The following is a 23398-nucleotide window of genomic DNA, read 5'->3' as shown; positions in this document are numbered from 1 at the left end:
TGCCCCCGTGGGGCGGTGAGGGGTTCAAGGGCTGCGGTGTGGGCAGGTGGTCTGTGCCCTCCGTCAGCCGCTTGCTTGGGCAGTGCCCACCGCAGCAATGGTGAGCCCTCCACGATGCCAGCGTGCCCATGCCACTCTCATCCCCAGCAGCCTTTGTCCTCCTCCCATCGCTCCACAACCTCCTCTTCACCCACAGCCAGGACAGTGCCCCTGTGCCTCGACCCTGTGGCATCTCCCACCCAGCTCCTCTTCCCTGGCACACCCTCTCTGCGTGCCTCTGGCCTGGCAGACCCCAGAATCCCAGCTGCTGGCTTGATGCTGGCACTGCTGCAGGGGGGATGGGGAGGGAGGACCCTTTCCTGCTGCCTCAGCCCTGCCCATGTCCTTGCCCATGCACATGGAGCCCAAATTGCCCCAAACGCCCCTGAGCCACCCTGGTGCCACTTGAGTCACCCAAACCTCCTGCCCAGCCTGTCACCAGCCCCATGCCCTCTCCCCAGATGCTATGCCCATGCCCAGCACCCCACTTCACCCCAAGCACCCCCTCTGCTCTCTCCAGTGCCATGTGTGCTTGGTGGGCATCAAAGGAACAACGGGCACAGCAGATAGCAAAAGGGACCTTTGGGGTGCTGGGGTGGTCATGCCACAGCCCCCACTGGTGCCAGCCTGACGGGGCAGGGTGCCCAGACAGGGATGTTCAGGGCTTGGGCAAGATGTTTACGGGGTGTGGGATTTGTGTTGTTGGAGACCTGCCGGTATCCAGGTGCAGGGCAAGCCCACAGCATGGCACTGCATGGCACAGCGGGATCTGGTGGGCACACAGCCCTGGCACTGCCTGTGGCCAAGCTCAGCAGTGACGGTGGCATCCATACAGAGGGGCATTACTCCAGGGTGGCATGGCCGAGCACCCATCCAGGAGCCCCCACTGTGCCTGATGCTTGGGTAGTGTCAAGCTAATGGCCCCATAAGGGCAGAGGGAACCCCTGGTGACCCCAGAGCAGCCAGAGCTGGAGCCTGGCCCAGGCGATGCCCCAGTGCCATAGGGCAATGCTCAAACAGCACCCATGGGCCTGGTAAGAGGGGCAGGGGCTGCAGCCACCAGGACAGGTCTGGCATCTGCCACTGTAACCAGTCCCTATCCCCATGGCACAGAGGCAGGGAGCCAGCACGGTTCCAGAGGCTGGCACTGAGGTGCAGCTGCTGGGAGGTGCTGAGGAGCCACCAGCCGCAGGCAGACAGGGCTGGCAGGGCACCATGCTGCAGAGACCTTGGCACTGGCCACCACAGAGAGCTTGGCATCGCTCTCCTGGAGCAGTGCCAGTACCACAGAGCTTTCTGCTGGTGAGGCTGCAGGTGCCAGCCTGGTCACTGGGGGCTGATCCCCCCTGCACCCTCCCTGGGGCTCTGCCAGCCCACGCCGGGAGAGAGGATGGGCAAGAGACCTCAACGGGCACAGCGAGCTGGGGACCAACAAGCCTGGCACAGGGGCCAGCGGGCACCATCCATCCATGTGGCTGCAGGGCCAGCAGGAGGGGGCCGTGGTGCCCCTGCCCCGGGGCAGCGTGGCTAGGCCCTACTGGGCGATACTGGGCGATACTGGGCCGTGCTGGGCCGCTCCGTGCTACGCCTGGCGACGCTGTTTTGCTTTTGCTTTCTTGGGCACAGGCCCAAGGGCACAGGAAAGGGTCTGGTTATGGTAATGAGCGGTGCTGAGCAGGCACGGGGCCAGCGCCAGCCGTGCACAGCTGACTCAAAACAGCTCGGATGCTTCCGAGGCAAGGAGGGGATGGGCAGGGGCACCTCTGCCCTGCCTGTGGGCGGCTGCTCTTGGCTGGAGGTGGCTGCTGGCTCCAGGAGCCTCAGTGCCACCCATCTGTGCCAGCCACGGAGCCATTTGGTGCAGGAATGAGGAGAGCCCAGCAGGGTGGGCATAGGGACAGCCCAGCAGGATGAGTGTGGGGGCATCACAGTAGGATGGGCATGGGGGCATCACAGTAGGATGGGCATGGGGGCAGCCCAGTGGGGTGGGCACAGGGATGACCCAGCAGAGTTGGCATTGGGATGCAGCTGTTTGGTGGTGCAGGAGTCGTGCCACAGCGGTGGGATCATCCCACAGTGGTGGGTTGGTGGGGTGGCTGATGGACCCAGGTGTCACAATGCAATGCCAATGCCAGCTGGGCCAGGACATGCCCTCCAACACCTCTGGAGCAAACTGTGTCTTGGGGTTTGCCCACACTACTGGGCATCCCCAGGCTGCACAGCCCCTCTGTCCCAGATACCAGCAGCTAGGGCATGGCTGTCCCAAGGTCCAGCAGCAAAGGGCACAGCCCATGGCTCCAGGGGCTCTGGTGCCACTGGGGGCTCTGGGAATCCCACTGGTGGCACTGGCAGGATGAGAGCAGCAGGATGAGAGGTGAGGTGGTGCAGGACAAACCGAGCCGGTTCCCAGGCCAGACGTTGAGCTCAGCATCAGGAGGTGCCCGCCGAGGCTTTGCTGCCCAATACCTGTGCCCACACCCACAGGCAAAAGCTGGCATTCACAGATGAGGACAGCTGAGCATGGGTGCCTACACGTGCTGGCATCAGGGGCCTGAGAGCAGAGCACTGGGACCAAACCCCATGGCACCAAAGCCTCCAGCCCTGCCAGCCTCCAGCACTGCTGTGCCATTGCCTCCAGCCCTGTGGGCATCCTGACCCGGTGCCCAGCTTCACACAGGGCAGGATGGGGGGTGGGGTCTGGGGAGTCTCTGAGCCATGGGGTCTTGCCCCATGGGCAGGCACTGGGCAAGGGCTTTGGGATATGGGTGCAAGTTGTGGGCTGGAGGAGCTGCCCTGGCACAGGTTGGGGTCATTCAGAAGGCTGGGAGCCTCAGGGGTCACACCACAGATTGGGACCCTCAGAGGCTGCAGCAGAGATTGGGACCCTGGGGCTCACCCTGCACTGCCTTGCAGAGGGGACATGAGGTGTTGGGTGGCACACATACCAGCAGCATCCTTTGCCAGGCCCTGGGTGGCATGAAGCAACCATTGCCGGTGTGGTTCCAGCACGGGGCAGCTGCGTGGGGCCCCTCAGGTTGGGCAGGACCTGCTCCTGGGGTTCCCACAGTTGGGGCAGTGGTGGTTGGGCAACAGGGTGGGACCTGCCTGACACTCCCAGCTCCACGGGGAGTTCACTGGCTCCGTGAGAAATTCATCAGCTCCATGGGAACCTCACCAGCTCCATGGGGACCTCACCGGCTCCATGGAAGCCTCACTGGCTCCATAGAGACCTCAACGGCTCCATGGAAACCTCACCAGCTCCATGGGGACCTCACTGACTCCAGAGGGACCTCAACAGCTCCATGGAAAACTCACCAGCTCCATGGAAACCTCACCAGCTCCATGGGGACCTCACCAGCTCCATGGGGACCTCACTGACTCCAGAGGGACCTCAACAGCTCCATGGGAACCTCACCAGCTCCATGGGGACCTCACCAGCTCCATGGAAACCTCACCAGCTCCATGGGGACCTCACTGACTCCAGAGGGACCTCAACAGCTCCATGGGGACCTCACCAGCTCCATGGAAACCTCACCAGCTCCATGGGGACCTCAACAGCTCCATGGGGACCTCACCAGCTCCATGGAAACCTCACCAGCTCCATGGGGACCTCAACAGCTCCATGGGGACCTCAACAGCTCCATGGAAACCTCACCAGCTCCATGGGGACCTCACCAGTTCCATGGGGACCTCACTGACTCCAGAGGGACCTCAACAGCTCCATGGGAACCTCACCAGCTCCATGGGGACCTCACCAGCTCCATGGGGACCTCACTGACTCCAGAGGGACCTCAACAGCTCCATGGAAAACTCACCAGCTCCATGGGGACCTCACTGACTCCAGAGGGACCTCACCAGCTCCATGGAAACCTCACCAGCTCCATGGGGACCTCAACAGCTCCATGGAAAGCTCACCAGCTCCATGGGGACCTCACCAGCTCCATGGGGACCTCACCAGCTCCATGGAAGCCTCACTGGCTCCATAGAGACCTCAACGGCTCCATGGAAACCTCACCAGCTCCATGGGGACCTCACTGACTCCAGAGGGACCTCAACAGCTCCATGGAAAACTCACCAGCTCCATGGAAACCTCACCAGCTCCATGGGGACCTCACCAGCTCCATGGGGACCTCACTGACTCCAGAGGGACCTCAACAGCTCCATGGGAACCTCACCAGCTCCATGGGGACCTCACCAGCTCCATGGAAACCTCACCAGCTCCATGGGGACCTCAACAGCTCCATGGGGACCTCAACAGCTCCATGGAAACCTCAACAGCTCCATGGGGACCTCACCAGTTCCATGGGGACCTCACTGACTCCAGAGGGACCTCAACAGCTCCATGGGAACCTCACTAGCTCCATGGGGACCTCACCAGCTCCATGGGGACCTCACTGACTCCAGAGGGACCTCAACAGCTCCATGGAAAACTCACCAGCTCCATGGGGACCTCACTGACTCCAGAGGGACCTCACCAGCTCCATGGAAACCTCACCAGCTCCATGGGGACCTCAACAGCTCCATGGAAAGCTCACCAGCTCCATGGGGACCTCACCAGCTCCATGGGGACCTCACCAGCTCCATGGAAGCCTCACTGGCTCCATAGAGACCTCAACGGCTCCATGGAAACCTCACCAGCTCCATGGGGACCTCACTGACTCCAGAGGGACCTCAACAGCTCCATGGAAAACTCACCAGCTCCATGGAAACCTCACCAGCTCCATGGGGACCTCACCAGCTCCATGGGGACCTCACTGACTCCAGAGGGACCTCACCAGCTCCATGGGAACCTCACCAGCTCCATGGGGACCTCACCAGCTCCATGGAAACCTCACCAGCTCCATGGGGACCTCAACAGCTCCATGGAAACCTCACCAGCTCCATGGGGACCTCAACAGCTCCATGGGGACCTCAACAGCTCCATGGAAACCTCAACAGCTCCATGGGGACCTCACCAGTTCCATGGGGACCTCACTGACTCCAGAGGGACCTCAACAGCTCCATGGGAACCTCACTAGCTCCATGGGGACCTCACCAGCTCCATGGGGACCTCACTGACTCCAGAGGGACCTCACCAGCTCCATGGGAACCTCACCAGCTCCATGGGGATCTCACCAGCTCCATGGGGACCTCACTGACTCCAGAGGGACCTCAACAGCTCCATGGGAACCTCACTAGCTCCATGGGGACCTCACCAGTTCCATGGGGACCTCACTGACTCCAGAGGGACCTCACCAGCTCCATGGGAACCTCACCAGCTCCATGGGGACCTCACCAGCTCCATGGGGACCTCACTGACTCCAGAGGGACCTCAACAGCTCCATGGAAAACTCACCAGCTCCATGGGGACCTCACTGACTCCAGAGGGACCTCACCAGCTCCATGGAAACCTCACCAGCTCCATGGGGACCTCAACAGCTCCATGGAAAGCTCACCAGCTCCATGGGGACCTCACCAGCTCCATGGGGACCTCACCAGCTCCAGGGAAAGCTCACCAGCTCCATGGGGACATCACTGACTCCATAGAGACTTCACCAGCTCCATGGGGACATCACTGACTCCATAGAGACTTCACCAGCTCCATGGGGACCTCAACGGCTCCATGGGGACATCACTGAATCCATGGGGACCTGTGGAGTGCTCCTGGGCTCCTTGGTACTGTTGCTCCACCTCACGACCAGAGCCCCCCAGCACCAGCTCCACCAGAGGCACAGCTCAGGGGTGCTGGGACCCAAGAACCCACCCATGATGGTGCCCATTGGGGCCCAACCTCCTCCTTGCTGCCCCAGGAGCCACCTGTGTGACAGAGCCATGGAGATGCACTGCTGCCCCCATGAAGGCTTCCCAGGGCATCCCTGCCCTGTGCCACAGGGGTTTCCGGCCTCAATGGTCCTCATGTGCCCATTCCCATGGACAGTGTCCCTCACTGCCCAGCTCCAGCCCTGGTGACACCACAGTGCCAGGGCCTTGGCACCTAGCAAAAGGTTGGCTTAGCTTCCCAGCTTTGCTTCAGTCCTCGGGGCTTTGGCACGGCTGTGATATGACAGTGGTGCTGGTGGTGCCAGGTGTGTGCCCAGGCTGGGAGTAGGGGCCCAAGGTTTCCACAGGCAGAGGAATGCGCAATATGTGGGCACCAGGCCCACGCCGGTGGCACCAGCCCCATGACCTGCTGTGCCACCCTGACCCACAGCTGTGCCCCATCCCAGCTGTCCCAAAACTGCCCAGCATGGAACCGCTGCAAGCATCACGCTGGGTGGGCACCGCATGGGCAATCCAAATACCCTCAAGGCTGCAGGGTGGCACTAGGGAATGGGGACAGGGCCTCACCCAGTGCTGCCCACCATGGGTGTGGGCTGAGGGCCACGGGCAGAGGCACTGGGCACAGCAGGAATGCCAGCAACGCTTCCTCGGAAAGGAGGAACGCGGCACGGTGCCCACTGGCACCTGCTGCACCGCCCCAGCTTTGCCAGCTGCAGCTCTGGCGCCACACGGCTCTGCCAGCTGCACCCAGACAGGGGCACACCCAGTTGTGCCTAGCCACCATGTGCCACTCTGCTGCCCAGGCATGCCCAGCCACCGCATGTGCAGCAGCTTTGTCAATGCCAAGGAAGGATGGTACCCAGCAGCAGCACCCAGCTGTGACAGGGCAGTGAGCAGAGGCACAGGGGGGCAGGGGGGCAGACAGAGAGACAGAGCATGGAGAGCCTCCAACTGCTCATAGAAAAAGAAACCTACACTTTATTGTGGCTGGTGGAGCCGTGCCAGGCCATGCCAGCCGTGCCAGGGTTACATTCAGCTCTACTGCAGTCCGTTAGCATGCGTCAGCGGGGGGGGGGTCTGCTCCTGCCACCCGTGGGTGCCACAGGTGGGATGGGGCATGGGCACGAGGGACCCCCTGCCCCTGGAACCCCAGTCCTGGCAGAGCAGGTTGGGGGTAGCTGTAGCCAGGCACGCACCAGACACCCAAGATGGGGAAGGGTTAGCACCAGATATGGGCTTGGCATCCAGTGAGGGGCACTGGTGCCTGGTACCAAGCCCAGCCACCTCCCACTGTGGCACGGGTGGCAGGATGGGGGAACCCCCCAGGCAGTGCCTTATGCCAGGGGGCACCAGTGGCCAGCACAATGGCCCAGGAAAAGGGTTGCCCCCATCCCAGTGGCATCTGGGTGCCCTGGCAGCCCCCACATCTGCAGGGTGCTCCTGGTAGTTGCCTGGGCACTGGGAGAGGCTCAGCCCCCCAGAGCTGCCCAGTGGGGTGGAAGGGCAGGGAGGGGTGGGCAGAGGGTCATGCCAGCCAGAGCCCTGGGGTGGGTTGCTGCATGGCAGGGGGTGCTTGCATATATGCCAGGGCCCGGTTTGGTGGGATGGGTGAGCCTTGGTGGCATTGGAGAGCTCTGATGGGATGGATGAGACCTAGTGGCATTGGTGGCCCCAGTGACATGGGTGGCCCTGGTGGGATGGGGGGGGGCCCGGTGGGTGGGTGACAGAGAGCTCAGCCCTTGCAGGTGTGTGCCAGCTCGGGGGGGAAGGCAGTGCTAGGCTGGAGACACGTGGGGCACGCAGCTGTGCCATCCTCCAGCCGTGGGGAGGGTCCTGAGTAGGGCGCTGGGCACGGGGGGTCAGCGGCAGGGGCTGCGGCGCTCCGGGAGGGCCTCTTCAGGTGGCTCTGCCAGGGCCAGGGGAGGCTGCTGTGGGGACTCTGAGACCGGGGCAGGGGGTCACGGGCTTGGGGGTGGACCCATTGCCCTGCCCCACATCGCCCCACTACTGTGCCCCACCCTGCCACATTTCCCTGCCCCACATACCCCCACATGCCCTGCCCCTACATGCCCCGCACTGTCCTGCCCCACACCAACCAACCACTGTGCCCCACATCCCCCCTCCACTCTGCCCAACGCCCTGCCCCACATGTCCCCAGTGCCCTGCCCCACATCCCCCACCATCTCCAGCTTCCCCATGCATCCCAGACCCCTGTGCCCCATGGGGTGGGTAGGGTGCTGCCCGGGGTGCCAGGGGGTTCCTTACCAGAAGGTGCCAGGGCAGGGGTCTCCTGGGGTGCGAGACTGGGCAGCTCAGCGCCGTCGGGCATCTGGGATCCCCGGGAGCGTGGGCAGCGGTCTCCGGATCGCGTCCTCCGCAGCACCGACTGGGGGGCACAGGGGGGTCAGAACCCACGGGGGGCAGGAGGGGTGACCTCTAGGGGGACATTAAGGCTCTGGGGGTGCCCCTGCCCCTCACCTTCCGGGCCAGGGGGCTGCTGGGGGCCGAGGCGCTGCTGTAGAGGCTGAGGCTGGAGCTGGAGCGGCTGGGGGACAGCGCTTTGGGGGAGGCAGACGCGGGGGTCCCTGCGCCCTTGGTGACCCCGAAGGAGTCTGAGGACAGGTAGCGCTCATTGATCTTCAGGTTGGTCCTGCCCTTCACTGCAGGGGGTACAGCTGGTGAGAGCCCAGTGGGCACCCCCGACCCGCATGGCACCGCGGGCAGGGGGATGGCCAGGACAGCAGTGCCAGGGTCTGCCTGGCCTCCTGCCAGCACAGACCCCCACCGTGGGCATCCCATGTCCCCTGCACGCACCTCTGCAGGGGTCGTTCTTCACCAGGAACTCGTCCAGCGCAATCCAGCCGCCGCCGACCCGCACCATCAGGGTGCTGCGCAGGATCCGCACCATGCGCAGCTGCTGCGACTCCCCAAACTGCCGGCACCAGGTGGGCAGGGGGTGAGGCGGGGACTAGGGGGCACAGCAGGGACCCCCACCCAGCTGTGCCCATCTGTGCCCACCACGCACAGCTGCTGCAACTCCCCAAAGTGTGGGCATGAGGTGGGTACAGGGTGAGCAGCAGGGACCCCCTTGCAGCTGTGCCCATCTAGGACCCATCTGTGCCCACCATGTGCAGCTGCTGTGACTCCCTGAACTGCAAGCATGAGGTGAGCACAGGGTGAAGCTGGAGGGCACAGGAGGTCATAGCAGTGACCCCCACCCAGCTGTGCCCATCTGCGACCCATCTGTGCCCACCATGCACAGGATCTGCACCACATGCAGCTCCTGCAGCTCCCTGAACTGTGGCATGAGGGTGGGCATGTGGGTCACAGCGAGGACCACCTCCTAGGTGTGTCCATCTGGGGCCCATACGTGCCCACCATGTGCCATCTGGGTGCAGTGACCCCCTGAGCCACAGGGACGTGGGAAGCTGCGGGAGCAAGCCTGGGGGCTGCCAGCTGTGGTGGTGGCAATGCTGGCGTAGGCTGGCACTTACCCGGTACCTGTTGGCGCTGATCTGCTCCACCTGGAAGCGCTTGGCACAGTTGCACTGGGCCACCTGCCTGTTGACCTGGGGAGGGCAGGCTGGGCTCAGAAGCACGCCAGGACCGCCCAGCCCCACCCTGGCAGTGCCCTGGCAATGGGGCTGCCATACCTCATCCTGGATCTGGTCGGCGTCGGCGCCGCGGCGCAGGGGGTCCCGGCTGGGGTGCAGGGCGCTGAGGAACTCGCAGTAGTCAATGAAGCCATCGCCATTGGTGTCGAAGATGGCAGCCACTGCCGTCATCTCCAGCACGTTGGTGGGGAACTCTGGCAGGGCAAGCATGGCATGGCTTGGGGCCTTCAAGATTAGCCAGTGCCAACCCCACTGCTGTGGGCAGGGCTACCTCCCACCACCCAGCCTGCCCTTCAACACCTCCAGGGATGAAGTGTCGACAGCTGCTACAGACAACCTGTGCCAGCGTCTCACCACCCTCATGGGGATCCTAATGTCCTCTCTGCCCCTCGCCTGGAGTCTTCGTGGCCTTGCTGGAACCCATGGGCAGGACCCAGCACTTGGCATTCATCAACCTCATCCCACTGGCCTCACCCAGCCAGCCTGGCCAGGTGCCACTGGAGAGCCCCAACCCCCCCAGAGAGCCTCACTTGGTCGTGGCAACCCTCATGCCATTGGCCTCACAGCCACAGCTCCAGCCTGGCCAGCCCAAAGCCCCATGGGGTGCCCAGCCCAGCCCTGGCACGCACTGGAGGCGAGGACGCTGGCAATGAACTGGCGCTGGCTGACGCGGCCGGCCTGCTCGCGGTCGATGCCACGGAAGATGTCGAGTGCCCGCGCCTTGCGCCGCCCGATCCACTGCACGTAGCGCTGACGCCAGGCCCCGAAGTCAAAGTGGGCAAACTCCTCCAGCTTGGGGGGCACAGACCCAGGTTAGTGGCACCAAAATCTCCCTGGCACCCCCCCCTTATGGCACCCGAGGTGACCACGCTCTGCCTCACGCTGTGCCACTTACTCTGCCCCATAATCTGTCCCACATTGTGCCCCACACTCTGCCCCAAGCTGTGCCCCATGTCGTGACCCACACTGTGCCCCACGCTGCCCCATGGTACACCCCCTGTTGCGCTCATGCTGTGCCCCACATTGCACCCATGATGTGTCCCACATTGTGAACCCTGTTGTGCCCACACTCTGCCCCATGCTGTGCCCCACATTGGGTCTCCCCCTTATGAGCTCCCCCCACTCCAGACCCCACTGAGTTTTGCCCAGGACCCAAGCTCAGGGGGCTGGTGGCTGCCAGGATTTGCCCAGTGTTGCCCACAGGATGCCCTGACGGGTCCAGAAAGGCTCCAGGGTACTACCTGCTCCATCCCACCCACCCTGGGGACCATCCCCAGCCCTGTCCCACCCAGGGCCATGGGGCTGAGCTGGTGGTGCCCCTGCAGTGCCCAGCGGTGCCAGGGGGTGGGTACCTCACGCAGCCGCTGCTGGGCGGTCTCTAGCCGGTACTGCCGGTCCAGTGCCAGCAGCCAGAGCTGCTGCCAGCGCTGCAGGAGCTGGGCCACCAGCGGGCTCTGGGGCTCCATCCCCCCAAGTGGCACTGCCAGCGTGCCCGCTGCCTTCCCGCTGCTGCGGCGACCTGTGGCCAGCGAGAGGGGCGGTGAGGGCACCGACAGGCACCCCAGGGCACTGCAGGGCATGGGGGCAACAGGGCCTTACGTGAGGGCAGCCGGCGGGTGGCCGGGGGGCCCAGGTCAGGGCCCATCTTCTGCTTGCTGCTCTTGGTGACCTTCTCCACCTCAGGCTGCTTGCGGTTCAGCTCCTCCATGAAGACCTGCAGCAGACCACCCAGTGGTGAGTGCCCACCAGCCATGCCAGCATGGCCCCAGAGGTGCCTGGCCACGGGGTTGGAGCTGGGAGGGCAGCCACATCAGAGCAGCCCTGCTGACCCCTCCCCAGGTCCATCCTGTAGAGAGAACCCATGGAATGCCTCCTGGAGGAGGCCTCAAGGATCCTGGAGTCCACCCAGTGACCCAGCACTGCCAGGGCACCACCAAACCATGGCCCTCAGCTCCACAGGCGGGAAACCCCTGCAGGGATGGGGACTCCAGCACTTCCCTGGGCAGGCTGGGCCAAGCCTGCACAAACCTCAAGGGGCAGAAATTGCTCCTCAGGGCCTACCTCAACTTCCCCTGGGGCAACTTGAGGCTGCTTCCTCTTGGCCCAATGCTTGGCACAAGAGCTCTCAGCCCCAGCTGGCTGCAGCCTCCTCTCAGGGACTTGCAGAGAGCCACAAGGTCTCCCCTCAGCCTCCTTTGCTGCAGGCTCCACACCCCCAGGTCCCTCAGCTGCTCCTCACAAGTTCTCCAGACCCTTCCCCAGCTCCCTTGCCCTTCTCTGGCACTTTGGCTGTGCACCAGCAGCTCCAGCCTTGGCCTTGGTGCTCTGGAGCTGTGGCTGTGCCATGCCTGAGAGATGGCAGGGGGCTGGGTGTGTGCCCCTCACCATGTGCTGGGCACTGAGCTCCTCCAGCGCCTCGGCCTCCTCGGGCAGCGGCTCCTGGTCCCGCAGGCTCAGCGCCTCCTCAGCCGATGCCATCCACTCTGCCAGCCGTGCCACCTCCTCCCGCTGCGCTGCCAGCACTGCTGCCTGTGCCTGCAGCCGTTCGCCCTGCTGCTGCGCCCAGCTCAGCACCTGCAGCACCACCCTGCCTCAGCAGGATGGCACCAGAAGGCTGGCACTGGGGGCATGGCACAGGGTGGGCACTGGGGGGGCATGGGGCTGGCTGCTTTGTTGCCCAGCCATAGGATCAGGGCTTTGGAGGAGCCATGGTCAGCCCTGCCATGGGGCTGGCACAGACCCCCTGCCAGCAGCCCCAGTGGGTATGGGGCAGGGATGTGGGACAGGGACTGGAGACATTGCCATGGGGCAGGGTTGTGTTCCCATGGCCATACCAGCTGCCCTGGCAGTGGGGCTGTGCCATGTCCTCAGCCCCAAGGGCAGCAGGGCCCTGGAGCAGATCCAGATCTAATCCCAGAGATCCCAGATCCCAGAGATCCCAGATCCCAGGCAGCTGCTGGCTGGGGCTTGGTGCCAATGCGGTGAGGGCCCAGCTGAACCCACCAGAGCCATCCCAGGAGTGCAGGGATCTGGAGCTCTCCCCCCAAACCCTCAATGCCCAGGAGCATCCCTGGGATGGGCATCCCCAAGGTGCTCCTCTCCAGGGACACCATGTCCAGGCTGGGTGGCATCTGGCACCACACAGGACTGAGCCACCACCATCTGGGTGGCACCACAGAGACCATGATGGCACCAGGATGGGGAACAGGGGTGGGAGCAAAGGGATGGCTACAGCTGGTCGTGATGGCGACTCCTGGTGGGTCACAGGGGTCAGGGTGGGCAGGAGGAGCTGAGGTGGGTCATTGGCACCACCAACCCACCTCCTGAAAGCGGCTCTTGGCCACTGTCACCCAGGACTTGATGGCAACAATGGAGTCGGGGTGGCAGGTGGCCAGGATCTCCTCCCCCAGCGAGGTGATGCACTCCAGCTCCAGCTCCTGGCACTGCAGGGACTTCAGCAGTTCCTGGGGGACATAGAGAATGGCACAGCCAGGCCATGGTCTCTGACACCCACCACACACCCTGGCACCATCGGGACCAGCCTCCACCTGGGCTGGGCATGCAGTGGAGTGAGCACAGCCACCAAGCATGGCATGGGGTGCTGGGATCCTCAATCCACACATCTCAGAGTATTGAGACCCCAGAACTCCACACCTTGGGGTGCTGGAGGCCCCAGCCCCTTTGCCTTGGCATGATGAGACCCAACACCCCACATCTCAGGGTGGTTCCCCCCATGTCCTGGCAGGGGCTAGCTAGGGCCAAGTGACCCCAGCCATGGGCCATAGAAGGGCAAGGATGGAGCCACCCTGGAGACAGAAGCTGGTGGGGACTAGTGGGAGCTGGCACCAACCTGCAGCTGGCCCTGGCACTCCTGCACAGCCGCCTCCTCCTCGGGCAAGATGCCAAACTTGAGGCTTTTCTCCGACTCCGAGAGGCGACCCAGAAAGGACTGGACCAGGCTGTGGAACTCCTCTGCCTGGCACGGGCACCAGAGCACTTGCTCAGTGCCCACCTCATGGGCCCCAAGACCTCAGCCAGACCCTGGGCCCTGCAGCTTTGGCCCCTGCCCCCCAGCAGCACCTCCCCATGGAGCAGGGCACCCTGCAATGTGCTGCCATCCTGCCCCAGGCACCCTGTGTGTGGGCACACCTACAGCAGGCACCTGCAGCACCCACTCAGCCTGGCATCTGGCCTGGCACCCAGCCACAGCACCTTGTGACATGGCCACCCACCATCTGGGCATCCTGTGGAGCAGACCGCAGCACAGCCACCCATTGTCTGGGCACCCAGGGGCACTTGCCAGTCTGGTACCCTCCAGAGCACCCTGCAATGCAGCCACCCACCACCTGGGCACCCCCAGAAGCACCCCACAGCCCAGCCATGGCCCCTGCAGAACCGCCCCAGGAGGACACACCAGCGGCAGACCCTGACCTCTCTATCCGGGGAAGCCCTGGCTTGGCGGCTACCCCTTGGCACCCACCTGGCGCAGGGCAGCCTCCAGCCGGGTCTGCTTGCAGACAGAGAGGGCACAGACCAGGTCCCAGCGGGCACTGAGCTCCTCCACCTGCTGCTGCAGCCACTGCGAGTCACCGGTGCCAGCGCTGCCCCGCGGCAGGTCCCGCAGCCAACGCTTCAGTGCCCGCACACAGCTCGCCCGCTTGCCCAGCTCCTTCTGGAACACCTGGGGACAGCAGGTGGCACAGGTCCCACCCAGCCCCCTGCCCTCTCGGCGGGTGGCACAGGCTGGGGGACACTCACCTTGTGCTTGTCCATCAGGTCAGCCACCAGGTCGCGGTGCCCACCAACGGGCGCGTCCTGACACAGCTGGGGCTCGGCATGGCACAGCCAGTCCAGAAGTGCCCGCAGCGCCTCTGAGAACCTGCCTGAGAACAGCAGCTGCTCCTCCAGCTGGTGCTGCCTGCCAGAGCACACAGGCAGTGCCAGCTCAGTGCCATGGCACAACATCGGTCACCCCATGGCAGCCCCATGGCTGGGCACGGACCGTGGCTGATCAACAAGTAGCTGGGGAAGGGAGTCCCAGGCAGGCAGCAGGGTGTCCATGGAGGACGATGCCAGGGTGCCTGCCCAGGAGCCACCCAGCAAGCAGGGCACAGAGTCCCATCCCATCTCATCTCCATCCCACTCCCATCTTCATCCCTGTCCCAATCTCCCATCCCTATCCCAGCCTCATCTGCATCTCCATCACAAGCTCCCCAAGCTATTGCCATCCCACCCTATCGTTATCCCATCCCCATTCCAGCCTCATTTTCATCCCCATCTCATCACATCCCATCCCATTCCCATCTAGCCCTGTTCCATCCTCATCTTCATCCTTATCCCATCCCATCCTGCCCCATCCTACCCCATCTTATCCTCTCCCATTCCATCATATCCTGTCCCATCCCATCCCATCTTCATCCCCATCCCCATCCCCTCCAATCTCCCGCCCTGCCCACGGGTGCTGACGATGCCACCTCTCCGCGGCGCGGGCACAGAGCCCATCCCATCGCTCCTTCAACTCCCCCAGCAGCTCCTCCAGCGGCTGCAGGTCCTGCTGGCACCGTGCCCGCTCCTGCAGTGCCCTCCCGCTGCGCAGAGTGGCCTCCAGCACCGGGCGCTTGGCACGCAGAACCTTCTGGAATGCCTGCAGAAGAGACACTGCTGGGACCCACCCTGGCACCTGCATCCATCCCCTGGCATCTGCAAGCCCTGCCACCTACAGCCCCCCAGCATCAGGGCACTGCCATCCCACTGGGAGATGGAAACCTCTTCCTGGCCTCCACCTTGTGCTGGTCCTGTTGGACCTTGATTGCCTGAGCCTTGAAGTCCTCTCCCGGCCCCTTGACGTCCTCCTGATCTCCACATTCTGCGGGGCCAGCTGGACCTAGACCTTCTGTCCCCCATCTTGACCTGATCCACTTTGCCCCTCACATCCTCCTGACCCCCACCTTGGTACAGCCAGCTGGCCCTTGACCTCCTGCTGGAAGCCCACCTTGTGCTCAGCCAGCTGGTCCTTGATCTCCTCCTGGCTCATGCCCGTGTCCTGTGGCACCTCCAGGCTCTGCTCCACCTCATCCATCCAGTCCAGGAGCAGCCGCCGGGACTCGCTGAACTGCAACAGAGGGGACAGGCTCGGGGAGGGTAGTGTCCTTGTGCCCAGCACGGGGTCTAGGGGCTCCTTGTGCCCAGTGCAGGACCTGGGTAGGGGGGATCCTTGTGCCCAGTGCAGGAGCAAGAGTGACCAAGGTGACGTGTTTGAGGAGCCACAGCAAGCACCCGCAGAGCCACATGGCCCAGGTGCCACCATGGCACCACCTATGGTCCCCATGCTGGAGCTGTGTGGCACCAGCAGGACCCACATCCCTGGCACGATGCCCTGGTACCTGCTTGGCACGCTTGCGGGCATCCTCCAGCTGTGCCCCACGCTCGGCTGCCCGCTGCAGCACCTTGCCCAGCCGCTCCCTGGCACTCAGCAGCAGGTTCTGGATGACAGCTCCATCCTGTCTCCTGCTGAAGTCCCTCAGGCGGGCAGCCACGGCCTCCAGCCCTGCCAGCTGCTCCCCATGGGCACTCGCCTCCTTCAGCAGTGCCTGTGGGGAGAGGGCACTGCTGGGCGTGTGACGATGGCCCCAGGGTGGGACAGGTGAACCCCAGAACAGCCTATGTGGAGCTGACTCACTCCACAACCACCATGGGGGAGACGTTCCTTCAGCAGCCCTGGGGAGATTCTGGCACTGGAGCCACACAGGACCTCACCAGGGAGAGCCCAGTCCCATGGAGTCAGAGAATCATGGATGGGTTGGGGTGGAAAAGGTCTCCAAGCTTCTGGAGTCAAACCCGTGACCCAGCACTGCCAGGGCAGCACCAAACCATGGCCCTCAGCACCACAGCTCCAGGGCTTGGAAACCCCGGCAGGGATGGGGACTCCAACACTGCCCTGGGCAGCCTGGGCCAGCTCTGCACAAGCCTCAAGGGGCAGAAATTGTTCCTCATGATCAACCTCAACCTCCCCTGGGGCAACCTGAGGCCACTTCCTCTTGGCCCAATGCTTGGCAAGGGAGACCATCCTTGCCTGCTCCTGCTGGCCACAGTAGGGCTGATCCAGGCCAGGAATCGCCCCTGGCACAGGGTGTGGGCACAGCTGGGTGGTTGTTGAGATGATGGCACCCCATTGGCACATCTCAGACTTGCCTTGTGCTCCTGGATCTGCTCGGTGACCGTGTCCAGGACAAAGCTGGGTGGAGCAGGGGAGCCCAGGAGCTCCTCAGTGTGAGCCACCCAACGCAGCAGCTCCTGCGCAGTGCCGTGGAACTCGGTGGTGACTGTCAGCCCCTCAGCCAGCTGCTCCTGTGGGGGACATGGGGGTGACCTCACTGGGGAACCATTTGACTTGGAAGAGATCTCCAAGCTCATGAAATCCAGCCACTGACCCAGCACTGCCAGGGCACCACCAAACCATGGCCCCCAGCACCACAGCTCCAGGGCTTGGAAACCCCTCCTGGGATGGGGACTCCAACACTGCCCTGGGCAGCCTGGGCCAGGTCTGCACAAGTCTCAAGGGGCAGAAATTGTTCCTCATGGCCAACCTCAACCTCCCATGGGGCAATCTGAGGCTGCTTCCTCTTGGCCCAATGCTTGGCACAAGAGCTCTCAGCCCCCCCTGGCTGCAGCCTCCTCTCAGGGACTTGCAGAGAGACCCAAGGTCTCCCCTCAGCCTCCTTTGCTGCAGGCTCCACACCCCCAGCTCCCTCAGCTGCTCCTCACAAGTTCCCCAGACCCTTCCCCAGCTCCCTTGCCCTTCTCTGGACAACTCCAGCCCCTCGAGGTCCGTCTTGGAGTCAGGGGCCCAAAGCTGAGCCCAGCACTCCAGGGGTGACCTGAGGCCACTTCCTCTCATCCTGTTGCTAAGATCCCCCAGGAGACCTGAGAGCAGACTTGGGAGCAAGCCCTCAGTTGGACTCCTTGGGTTCCTCTCCATGGTGACATTCTCCCCAGGCCCTTCAAATCCACACCCCTTGGGGTTTGCTCCCCATCCCTATGGGTCCCCCTGACCCAGCTGGTTCCTGCAGACCCTGGTGGGCCGCCTCCTGCTGTGGGACCCCCAGCCCAGCCCAGCACGCACCTTCCTGAGGCGGGCCTGCTCCTGCACGCTGTCCCACTTGGTCTCCAGGAGGCGCAGGCGGTGCTGGGTGCCACAGGACCTGGTGGGGCAGCCGGAGGCCAGCAAGCGCCGCAGCCGTGCCCGCACCTCCCCGTACCAATCCTGCTTGGACTCCAGCACCCGGCACAGCTCCTGCACAGCACCAGCCTTGTCACACGGGCACAGGGACGTGGGCATGGTGGGGGTTGGGATGGGGGCACCATGGTGCGCTCAGCACCACAGTGAGCTCAGCGCTATGGTGGCACCGTGGTGGGCTCAGTGCTATGGTGGCATCATGGTGGGTTCAGTACCATGGTGAGCTCAGTTCTATGAGAGGGGAGTTGGGATGGAGTGGGATGGGGCCAGGTAGGGCTCCTGCTTTGTCTCAGGGAGTCCAGAGGGGCACAGGAGGGGTCTGGAAGAGGGCACAGGAGGCTGCTGGCACCTGGGTGCAGAGAGGGGTGGCTTTAGGGCACAAAGGGAGCCTTGAGGACACCGTGGTGCTCACCAGATGGGCGGTGAGTGTCTCTTTGGTGGTGTCCGGGTGGCCCCACACTGGCTTGGAGAAGAAGAGCTGCAGTTCCACCTGCTCCAGCCACTGCAGCAGCTCTGTCATCTCCAGCGTGATGTCCTGGACCTGGGGAAACCACAGGGGCGCTGCTCAGTGCCATGGTGGGCTCAATGCCAGAGCAGCGCCGTGGTGGGCTCAGTGCCATGGCTGGGTCAACACAGTGGTGGCCTCAGCATCGCAGTGGGCTCAATGCCATGGCGGCTTCAGTGCAACAGCTCAGTGCTATGGTGGCACCACAGTGGTCTCAGTGCCATAGTAGCACTGTGGTGGCCTCAGCACCACGACCCATGGTTCAGTGCTGTGGCTGGCTGAGCACCCTGGCACCCCGGGGTGCCCACACCGTGCCCATACCTGGCTGAGGTTGTTCTCCAGCTCCAGCTGTCGGCTCTCGGTCTGGCTCAGCACCAGGTCCCAGCGCTGGCGCAGCTGCTGCAGCCCCTTCCGCAGCCCCTCCTCGCCGTCGCCCAGGCTGCCCAGGAGCAGCCCCTGCCCGGCCTCGCTCACGGCCTGCACCGTGCGCGCGTGGCACAGCACGTCGTTCCGCAGCACCTGGGCACGGGCACAGGCAGGCCTGGCACCGGGCACCCGCCGTCACCCCTGCCGAGCCCAGAGCCCCACCGCGCCTCTGCTGCCCGCGCCAAGGCCGGCACCACGGGACCAGCAGCCCTGTGGGGATGGGGACCTGGGAGCATTGTGCCAGAGACAATGGCAGCAGGGGCGTCCCAGTGCCAGCACCCTGCCTCTTGTCTTCGGTGTGGAACAAGGGATGTCCCAGCACTGGCACCCTCCTGGATCTTGTTACCAGCATGGCACTGCAGATGCCCCAGTGTCACTAGTTCCCTGACTCTTTTCCCCTATATGGCACCAGAGATGCCCCAGTGCCAACAACCAAGTGCCAGCTCTCTCCTGACTCTCGTGCCCAGAGTGGCACGGGACTGGTGCAAGACACCGGCTTTGCCATCCGTGGCAGGGAAGTTGCCAGGACGAGGCACGGAGGCTGCCAGTGCCACCCCCCGAGCGCCGCCGGCATGTGGCAGCAGCTCGCCTGCGTCAGCCGCGGCTCCGGCGTGCCTGGGCAAGGGGCTGTGGCGCTGGGCAAGGCGGGGCCACCTCATTCCTTCCATGCTGTCAACGGGGAGGGGACGCGTTCCCAGCCATGGCCTGCCCCAGCTACGACCTGTCCCAGCTGGTTGCCACCCCCCTGGGATCGATGCCAGGAGGGTGCCAGGAAACTTCCTGCAGCAGAAGACCAGGACTAAGACCTCCTGTGTCATGATCCCAGGCTGAAGAGGTGGGGCATGGGAACCTCCTGAGGTTCAGCCAGGGCAGGAGGAGGGTACTGACCATGGGGAGGGGGCAACAACCCCTGCCCCAGTCCAGGGGAGAGGGGGAGCTGCTGGGAAGGAACTGGGAGTGCTGGGGGGGAACAAGGTCCCCATCAGCCAGCAAGGTGGCCAAGAAGGCCAAGGCTCCCCTGGGGACATGCAGCAGAGTGTGGCCAGCAGGACAAGGGAGGTTCTCCTGCCCCTCTGCTCTGCCCTGCTCAGCACACAGCTGCACAACTGGGGCCAGGGCTGGGCTCCCCAGCTCACAGACTGGCAACTGCTGCACAGAGGCCACTGCAGGCTGGGAAGCTGCTGAGAAGACTCTGAGGAGGGAAGAGTGAGGGACCTGGGGCTGCTGAGCCTGGGCAGGAGAAGACTCAGAGGGAATCTTCTCAGCATCTGCAGGCTGGGGGACAAGAGGCTGGGGCCAGTGGTGGCCAGGGCCAGGCCAAGGGGCAGCAGGCACAAAGTGGAAGCCAGGAGGTTCCCTCAGGAGCAACCTCTTGGCTTGGAGGCTTCTGAGCCCTGGAGCAGGCTGCCCAGAGAGGTTGTGGAGTCTCCTTGTGTGGAGAGCTTGCAAAGGCAGCTGGGCCTGGGGATCCTGGGCACCTGCTGGGGGTGCCCCTGCTGGAGCAGGGGGCTGCCCTGGGTGAGCCCCAGAGATCAGTGCCCACCCCACAGCTCACCCTGTGCTTGGCCAGCTCGATCTCGCAGCTCTGCAGGTCCAGGCTCAGCAGGGTCGGGCCCCGCAGCTGCTCCCCGGTGTGCCCCAGCCAGTGCAGGAGCTCCTCCAGCTGGTGCTGGAACTGGCCCAGGCCCAGCAGCGCCGCCTCCAGCTGGTGCTGCCCAGGCGGGGGGGAAAGTGGGCACCCGTAGGTGGGGGCCCTGACAGTCCAGTGCCTGTGTGGCACCCACCCAGCACCACACACCCATCTGGCACCCTGTGCACCCTGCACAGCCAGCACCCATGTGGAACCACTGCCACCCACCCAGCACTCACCCAGAACCCACACATGGCACCCCATGTACCCACCCAGCACCTCCAGGGTACCTCCTCCCCCCCAGCACTCACCCATCACCCCGTGTACCCACCCAGCACCCACCAGGCACCCCACATCCCCTGCCACAGCTCTTGCTCCATGCCAGTGGCAGACCTGGCTGACAGCTTGGGTGCCACCCCGTGCCCAGGGCAGCAGCACCCACCCCCCGTACCTGCCTGCTGACCACCTCCTCCTCCAGCCGGTCCCAGCGCCGCCGGAAGTCACCCAGGGGGGAGGGGGCATCCCCCTGCCCTGTGCCAGCTGTGCCCGCCTGGTGCCGCAGGCTCTCCACATCCACCTTGCACTGGTACAGCTCCCGCTTGAACTCCTGTGGGCAACTGGTGAGAAGAGGCCTCCACCCAGCCCTGCTCACGGCACGGGCTGCTGTGCCAACGGGCACGGCAGGGCACGACATGGCACGGGACAACATGGCAGATCTGGGTCTGGCTTGGCATGGCAGAACTGGGTCTGGCACATACCGCTTGGCTTGACAGGCACAGCATGGCACGGCATGGCACAGCTGGGTCTGATTTGCCTTGGCATGCATGGCGCAGGTAAGTCTGCCATGTACTGCACGGCACAGCACGGCACAGCATGGCACAGCTTGGTCCCAGAGCTCCTCCTCCTGGGGAGCTGTGCCCACTCTGGGCAGCTCCGGGGCAGGACTCGCCAGCCAGCACCCACCATGGGGGCACTGTCCCTGTCTCACCTTGAGCTCTGCCAGCTGCTGCTGCACCACGTCCAGGTCCCCTCCGACCAGGAACTCGTCTGCCACGCGCAGCTCGCCTGCCTCCAGCCACTCCAGCAGCCGCTGCACAACATGGGCACCATGGGCACCCTGGGCTCAGCCCTCTGCCCATTTTGCTCCACTCAGGCCTCCAAGTGCCAGGCATGCCAGCCCTTCCAGGATGGCAGCGCTCTGGGTGCACCTGGTAGCCCCATGGCCAGGAGCGGGGCTTGGATCCACCACTGGGTGCCAGGGGGCAAGAGGATGCCCCAGCCCCACTGAGAGGCCTAAGGGTGTCACACTGGCACAGGGCACTGGTGCCACTGCCCCCAGCCCCACTGCTCCAGTGCCCCTGTGCCCATCTGGTGCCCCCTTGCCCTGCCACCCTCAGTGCCCCATTGTTCCCAGCTTCTTGTCCCACTACCTTACTGTCTCACCAGCCCATGCCCTGCCAGCCCCAGTGCTCCCCACCTCCTTACCTCATTGCATGCTGCCAGCCCAGTGCCCACTACAAGCTCCACTGCCCCCCGGCCCCATTGCCCCCCTGCCCTGTCAGCCCAATGCCCATTGCCAGCCCCACTGCCTGCTCCTGCCTGTAGCCATGCCCACAGTGCCCACTCAGCCCCCAGAGGAGGGACAGGAGGATGACAGTGCGGGGTTGTGCCCCTCTGTGGGTGTCTGCCCTGGCACCCCCAGTGCCCACCTGCATGGTGTCCTGGTAGGTGACAGCGGCCTGGAGCTGCTCCTCGAGGCGGGCAAAGCGCTCGGTCCAGGCCTTGTTCAGGCTGTGCCAGGAGGAGTAGAGCTGCGGCCGGGCACGGGGTCAGGGCACGGGGTCAGAGCACCGGGCACGGGGTCAGAGCATGGGGGTCAGTGGCACAGGGTGCAGGACTGGGTACTGGGTATGGGCATTGGTTACAGGGGACAGTGGCACTGGAGTCAGGGCACAGGAGTCAGCAGCACCAAGCACAGGGCTGGGCACAGGGGTTAGTGGTGCCACACAGAGGTCAGGGCACAGGGGTCAGTGGCACCAGGCAGGGGTCAGGGCACAGGGCTCATTGGTGCCACACAAGGGTCAGAGCACAGGGGTCAGTGGCACCAGGCAGGGGTCAGGGCACAGGGCTCATTGGTGCCACACAGAGGTCAGGGCACAGGGGTCAGTGGCACCAGGCAGGGGTCAGGGCACAGGGCTCATTGGTGCCACACAGAGGTCAGGGCACAGGGGTCAGTGGCACCAGGCAGGGGTCAGGGCACAGGGCTCATTGGTGCCACACAAGGGTCAGAGCACAGGGGTCAGTGGCACTGGGCATAGGGGTTGGTAGCACCATGCAGGACAGTGGGTGAGGTAGGTGGGCACCAGCACAGGGTGCAGGAGCCAGCCAGGGCTGCCAAGGGTGCCAAGGATCATGGGCACCAGTGCAGGGTGCAAGGCCTGGCAGAACCACAGTCCTTTCTGCAGGGATGTGAGCTTGGCACAGCCACCCTCCACGTTGGGTCTGGGGTCATGCCCACCCCTTCCACAGGCACACTCCAGCCCTGCCCTTGCCCTGTGCTGTGCCCGTGCCTGCTGGCACTCACCTCGTCCAGGCTCTTGGTGACATCAGGCTTGTCAGGGTCCCCACAGGATGCCATCAGCTCCACACCCAGGGTGCCCAGCGTGTCCAGCTCCCCCTGCAGCGCCTCGATCTCCTCCCGCAGGGCCTGTGGGCACCACGGGCTGTGGCACTGCCCTTGCCATGGCATTGCCCTTGCCATGGGGTTGCCCATATTGTGGCACTGTACATGCCATGAGGCTGCCCATACCACATGGCTGTCAATGCCCTGGCACTGCCCACATGCTGGCAGTGCCCAGTGATCCTGCTCCACAGCCTTACCTGCATGCTGCGGAGCTGGGCACGGATGGCCTCAGGCTCACTGCCAGCCTCCTCCAGCCCCAGGACCAGCTGCTGGGTGTCGCTGAGGGTCAATGCCAGCTCTGCCAGGCCGTGCCAGAACCGCTCTGCCAATGCCAGCAACTCCTGCAGCCGCAGCTCCTGCTCCTGGCACCGGCCCTGCAGACAGCCCCACTGTGCCCTTAGCTGCGCTGCCCGCTCCTGGATCCCTGTGGGCATATGGAGGACACGGCTCACCCTGGCATCCAGCCTGGGACTCAGCACCCTGGCACAGCCCCAAGCAGGGACGT

The 23398-nt window shown here is 64.3% G+C and overlaps 1 protein-coding gene across 1 annotated transcript in view; it reads right to left on the bottom strand.

Annotated features, from left to right (window-relative positions):
- Nucleotides 1–6754: 6754 nt before the first annotated feature.
- The window catches only part of PLEC (plectin), a 75736-nt gene continuing 59092 nt past the window's right edge, over nucleotides 6755–23398 (bottom strand). The window contains 27 exon segments of the mRNA XM_068161039.1: nucleotides 6755–7738; nucleotides 8065–8185; nucleotides 8278–8459; nucleotides 8614–8731; nucleotides 9294–9368; nucleotides 9453–9607; nucleotides 10043–10205; nucleotides 10766–10932; nucleotides 11013–11127; nucleotides 11799–11987; nucleotides 12734–12877; nucleotides 13264–13389; nucleotides 13894–14094; nucleotides 14172–14331; nucleotides 14888–15057; nucleotides 15406–15525; nucleotides 15797–16003; nucleotides 16605–16760; nucleotides 17536–17706; nucleotides 18062–18190; nucleotides 18476–18673; nucleotides 20136–20291; nucleotides 20662–20817; nucleotides 21199–21300; nucleotides 21920–22021; nucleotides 22795–22917; nucleotides 23091–23317. Coding sequence (XP_068017140.1) covers nucleotides 7659–7738; nucleotides 8065–8185; nucleotides 8278–8459; nucleotides 8614–8731; nucleotides 9294–9368; nucleotides 9453–9607; nucleotides 10043–10205; nucleotides 10766–10932; nucleotides 11013–11127; nucleotides 11799–11987; nucleotides 12734–12877; nucleotides 13264–13389; nucleotides 13894–14094; nucleotides 14172–14331; nucleotides 14888–15057; nucleotides 15406–15525; nucleotides 15797–16003; nucleotides 16605–16760; nucleotides 17536–17706; nucleotides 18062–18190; nucleotides 18476–18673; nucleotides 20136–20291; nucleotides 20662–20817; nucleotides 21199–21300; nucleotides 21920–22021; nucleotides 22795–22917; nucleotides 23091–23317 — 4013 coding nt within the window. The 3' untranslated portion in view covers nucleotides 6755–7658.

This window comes from Melanerpes formicivorus, unplaced genomic scaffold, assembly GCF_026170545.1.
Source record: "Melanerpes formicivorus ecotype bairdi unplaced genomic scaffold, bMelFor1.0.p_v2 SCAF_56, whole genome shotgun sequence".
NCBI classification, from domain to species: domain Eukaryota; kingdom Metazoa; phylum Chordata; class Aves; order Piciformes; family Picidae; genus Melanerpes; species Melanerpes formicivorus.
The sequence above is the reverse complement of the archived record's forward strand: the minus strand, read 5'-3'. Positions and strand labels throughout refer to the sequence as shown.